Genomic DNA, 6,000 nt, shown 5'->3' with positions numbered 1-6,000 from the left:
AAGCAGTGGTATCAACGCAGAGTACTGCGAGGCAGCGTGAACGGCGCCGCGACCCCCGGTGCCGGAAGCAGCAGCGGCGGCGGGGGCGGCGGAGGCGGGGGCGGCAGCGGTGGCGGCGGCATCATCCCCCACGTGAATTCGCAGCCGCCGTTGGGCATCACCGAGCTCGGGGTGTCCGTGGGTAACGCGGGCGGCGGCGCAGGTGCGGGAGGATCATCCGGCGGACAGGCCGGCGATCGCGGCAGCTGCAGCGCCGACAGCGGGGTCCGCGGATCCAGCGATCGCGAGAGCGGCGGGGCGACCAGCGTCGGCGGGAACCTCTCGGACTCCACGACGGACGGTGAGTTTTTTTTCCTTCACAGCGTTTAAGGGAAAGCTGCTTTGTTCTTTTTTTATTTTTTCATTTTTTTATTCTTCATTTAGATTGTTTGCGCGAAGTGCAGGATATATTTGGATAAAAAAAGGGGGAGGAGGGATAGTGGAGAATTTTAAAATGAATGGATACATGGTTCCGTAAATTGTTTGCGTTCTCGAGAGCACGGAGATGCCATTTTTTTTCTTTCGCAGCGATTATACGAAATGAGTCGCCTTAATTAATTTTTTTTTTATGTTAAACCTGTTTGAGAGAGAGAGAATGTTTTTAATATTAAGAGTATTTCAGTTTTTATCTATCTACGTTTATGTTGCAGTGATTATATGAGATAAGTCGCTTTGAATTTTTTCCCAGAAATCTCTTTCTACGATTAAACTTTCTTCAAACTGTTACCTTAATTTATTCGAGAGATTTTTCTAATATTTCTAATAAGAATAATCTCTTCGTGTATCTACATTAAAGTTTAATTTTGATCTTAATTTTTTTTAATTAAAAGACGAAGCAACAAGCAACGTAATCATACTGATTTCATAATAGAATCCGGTCCCTAGAAGACGCGAGACAGCGAGAAAAAAAAATTTGGAGAAGTATATGTTGCTCTATCTCCAACGTTACTATTAATCACAATCGTAGTGACATCTCCGCTTAGGAGATAATGACTCTGGCGTTTAGGTGCAACGAGCCCCGAGATTAATCGTCCAGTTATAGAGGGGTATTGCGGTGCACATCCGGCTAAGTACCGGTTTGAAAAATAGTCCTGACGTCCGTCAGCGGCGAATGTTAATCGAACGTAGGTGGTGGCGGTCTAATCGAGCACGCTTCCTTCATGTATTATTCAGCCAATCGCCGTGCCGTTGCATCAAAACGGTTTGATCGATTGGGTCTCCCCGGCGCAAACATTCGCGGTCGTTAAAGAGCGCGCAGGGGGGCTCGCGCGTGCATGATTTTCGCGAAAGCACGAAAGGATGTACTTCAAGCACGCATAGGGACGCTCAAGTTCCTGGATTATCTGAAATCTTATCGTGTTACGTTATCAAGTTAAACATTTGCTCAGGATATTGCTCTATCGCTTTGTTTTTCAACATTTTTTACTAGGGTGCGCTTAAAAATAACAAAAAGATTGATGATGTTGTATTTAAATAGATCCTCCCCCAATACACAATTATATATATGTGTAATATATATTGCTAATTTAATTTAAGAATATTGTTGAAATTAAATCATAGTATGATTGATCAAAAGAAAGGGAGAGAAAAATTCACTTCTAGGTTCTCTTTCGAATTTTTCACGCGGCTAATAATAATGTGTACGGTGGCACCTCAAAGTTAATTAGTCAATTAAACATTATTTCGTATGCGGGCGCGAAATTGTCAATTAAAACTTTCTCTATTTAGCCGGATAGAAATTTTCGCTAATGACCGCATCCGTCATCTCGCGACGAAAAAAAAAAAAAAAAGAGTCAGGGGGGGCGTCAAGTTACTTTGCACCCTCGTCCGCCATTCTTCGTTACACTTTCAGTGGCGAAGGAGAGAGAGGAGACCTCTCGCATTATTATCCCCCCGTAAGGGGGCTGTCGACGCGCGAGACATATAAAGAACACAAGCTCGCCGACCAGCGTGTTGAGAATGTTCCTTCGAGGAAAGCTCGTTCTTGACAGCCCCGGGAGGACGCAAAAGGCCTCCCCCCACCCCCCTCCCCCCGCCCCCTGCACTCTTCCTCCCTTCACTCAAAATTGATGTCCTTTATATATTTCCGCGCAGGCACGCCGACAATTACGGTCGAGGGCAGCGGTCTCGACATGGACAGCATCTCTGTGGTATCCTCCGTAGCACCACCCCATATATACCAATGTAAGTGTCCAAGAGCATAAATCACTGATCGTCGTCGTCACGTTCCCCCCTGTCACTTTCTCTCGGCGCTCTATCCCTCATGTAAGGCCTTACATCTCGTCGTGCCCCCCTTCTTCTCTCCCCCCCCCTCCCCCTCGCCCCCTCATCGACGCCTGTAATGCTTCTCTATGTGCGTCTCTATTTTTCTCTTTCCCCATATAACCCCCCTATTTTTTTTTTTCGCAAATGATCGCAGGGTGACCGGTTCAGTCGTTATTAGATCAAACGTGCAAAAGATTAACGATTAATAAGTTATTTGAAGCATTTTCAAAGATCAAATATCGATGCTTCTCTCTTCTCTGCGAAAATCCACGATGGCGACCTGAAAAATCGATCGCAATCGAATTATTCTGGTCACCCTGTAGTCATTTATCTCTTGGTGTGCGTGTTCGTATGTGTGTGCGTGAACGTGCGCCTTAAATACATGGTGAACGGTGATTTGGAAAGGGATCGAGGGCACCCAGGCGAATAAATCATCGTTCTTCTCGATGCGTAAGGAGACCTAAAACCGGTGAGCCGGTGAGAGATGGTCCCCGAGGAGATGTGTCCTCGATACATAAGCCCTGCCTTGCTACACGGCTCCAAATGCATGCGCATGCACGTATCGCAAAACCTGACAGATGACAAGAACGAGCTATAGCCACCGAGAAGGACTCCTTTCTTTTGCACTCTTGGACTCGAATCTCGCTGCACGACGCGCTGTGTGTTCTTTATGTGACTTGCATCGATTTACCTTTCTCTCGCTATGTCATTAAACAGAATAATATGGCCTGGTCAGTGCAAGACTTTGACAAAACTATTTTCAGTATGAAAGAAATAGCGACGCACCCTTTTAAAGAGACTGACGATGAATGAGTAATTGATTTTGGCTTTTGCGTCAATGGTCCCCCCCGATTCGACTCTATAATAACATCCTTAATTGACATTAATGCCAATTGATTAGTTTCTCTTTCTGTTCGTATGCGCCATCTCTTTCAATACCTTTGCCGAAGTATTAATTTTCGCAGATACTAATTTCCAATTTCCAATTATAATTGAATAACTTGCGTTGCATAATTCATCGATTTACTAGTACATTTACTAATATATATGAGTGGGGCTTTCGCATTTATATAATATATATCCTTCGCATACTCTCGTTTTACATTTCTATACGATCTCTATCTCTCTATACCCATTTACATACTTTCTGTCATCCCGAGAAAATTCTTGCCGAAAGAAAAGAAAATCGCATACAACGCTGGAGCGATGTTTCGTGGTTTCAGCCGCGACTACGCCGAAGGATTGCAGCCCCACGCTGTCACCGCTGAACGCATTCTCAAGGTCCATGGACAATTCGTCGCTGTCGCGATCGGTCGAACAGCTATCCAGCCCGCTGGAATCCGAGCCGAGGAGGAACAAGCAGCCGCCACCTGTCGTCGCACCTGCCGCGCATTCGCGATCCTCCGCAACTCGTGGCGGCACATGGGGATCCATTTCAAGGTAAGGAGGTCTCTCGTTCCGTTATGTATGTTTAAGAATTTTTTCCATCGCGACACGCGACTCGTTCGCCTTGAAAATATACACAATTTCGAACTCAATTTCAAGAAGTGTACACATTTATTGCACACACACACACACACCACACATATATTTATATATATTCCCCCAAAAATATATATGTATATATGACGATTTTTTTCGAGAATATATAATATATTGTATATATGATTTTTATCGGGAATATATATAAGAGAGTTAAAAAATTAGACAAATGAAGGGAAATAAAAGAGTTCAAAATAAACATTTTTTCTTAATATTAGTATTTTTTCTCTACGACGTTTTTAGTTTTATACTACACGGTATGAAATGGGAGTTTGTGACTTAAATAATAAACAAACATATAAGTGGAAAAATTAAATTTTTAATTATTTATTTTAATCTGGAACAAATACATAAAAGTAATTCACTCTTTTTAAATGCTTAAAAATTCCTTCATTAACTTTAATGCAACTTTAATACAAAGGTGACAAACTGAAAAGTCACAAACTCATATCTCATATCATATAGTATATAACTAAACATTGTAGAGAAAATTAGTATTAACAAAAAATGTTTATTTTGAAGTCTTTTTTCCCTTCAAAGTTTGTCTAATTTTTTAACACTCTTCATATAGAACAGTCTTCGTAATGATTGTCATAATGATTTTTAGGCACTTATATACGATAATCTGATAAAATTCATGAATAAAAATTTATCAGTTTCTAATCGACAAGAAATTGCAATAATAAAAATTTGCCAAACACTTGTTTGATAAAAAAGCAAGATTTTGATAGTTTAACATTTTTAAATTTTTTAATAGTAATATAGAAGACAACAAAAAATGTAATGTGTACACACAATATCATTTTAAGTTACATTACAACTCAATAAATCATTTTAAATGTGTTAAAACATAATTCTTTACTATTGCGAAGAAGTTTATTAGAAATAATCAAATGATTATTTTGATTATATTTATTATTTTGACAGTTTTGATCATTTTTATTGTTTTGATAATTTTGATCATTTTAATCATATAAACTATTTTAATCAATTTGATCGTTTTGATTGTTTTATCATTTTGATTATTTTATTTATTTTGATCTTTGCTATTTTTATTGTAATTTGTTGCCAGTTAGAAACTAATAAATTTTTGTTCATAATTTTTTTTTGTCAGATTATCGTAAGTGCCTTAAAAATTGTGACAACTAGGAACTATTCTATCTATATATATCTATACAATTTTTCAAGAAAAACAAATATATATACACATATGTGTATATTTATTTTTCGACTATTTACATATATGTATATACACATATATGTTGTTCTACCGATACTTATTATGTATTAATTGAGTGATACATCAATTATTTAGTTTGTTACACAAACATTTAATCGCAATTATCGCAGAAATGCGAACGGTAACTGCGGGATAAGCGACACATTTTATATGTAAATGCGAATTAAATTGTTTTCCGTCGCGGCAAATAATTGACGCGTGATACCAAACCGAGCGGTTAGCAATAAATAACTCCGGCTGAACAAAAAAAAAAGAACAAAAGATTCCCACGACGAAACCGCGTCACGAATTAAATGCACACACTGCGATTCATACATATATATATGCGCGCGAACTCTGCATAAATGGTTTTTTTTTTCAAGTGCGCACGACAAGTTCATTGATTTTTCGCAAACGCACGTAACAACTGTTCCCGCACACTGTTCGACGGTTTTTGCACTTTGACGACTCTCGTGGAGCCGTAAACTTTAACAGAGTGTGCGATTACCAGTCTCTCTCTCTCTCAGTCAGTTGCCTAACAATGTGTTACAAACGAGCGAAATGAGTTCGTAACACGATAAAAGGGAAACTGTAACTCTTTTACAACGACGTTATAGAGAAAGGAACGATGTAGGTTTGCGTGTAGAAATAATGAAGATTGATGGTGAATGTAAAAACAGCGGAATCCTTTCAAACGAGACGCCTCTTCGGATACCGGGGAAACATATTGATTTTTTCGCATCACTGGATCCACAATCGATAATACATCGGTTAAAAGGTTTTCATCTTCCCTATGAGGTTCGCGAGGTGATTTTATCTTTAAATGATGGATGGATGCTGATTGGTTTTTCAACTATATCTCACAAGCCTCTATTATTCCACAGAATTGATAGGAACGACATTAAATTTACCTTCAAAAGAATCTAGTCTCCTTT

General features: G+C 39.6%; 1 protein-coding gene across 1 annotated transcript in view; it reads left to right on the top strand.

Moving 5' to 3' along the window:
* Positions 1-6,000, top strand: part of Liprin-gamma (liprin protein kazrin) — a 96,200-nt gene that overhangs the window by 74,957 nt on the left and 15,243 nt on the right. Inside the window, exons 10-11 of the mRNA XM_083032745.1 lie at positions 2,134-2,223; positions 3,528-3,744. Coding sequence (XP_082888871.1) covers positions 2,134-2,223; positions 3,528-3,744 — 307 coding nt within the window. The remainder of the gene's footprint in view (positions 1-2,133; positions 2,224-3,527; positions 3,745-6,000) is intronic.

This window comes from Prenolepis imparis, unplaced genomic scaffold (genome assembly GCF_030444845.1).
Source record: "Prenolepis imparis isolate NDT839.2.m4 unplaced genomic scaffold, iyPreImpa1.0 SCAF_2, whole genome shotgun sequence".
Lineage (NCBI taxonomy): Eukaryota > Metazoa > Arthropoda > Insecta > Hymenoptera > Formicidae > Prenolepis > Prenolepis imparis.
The sequence above is the reverse complement of the archived record's forward strand: the minus strand, read 5'-3'. Positions and strand labels throughout refer to the sequence as shown.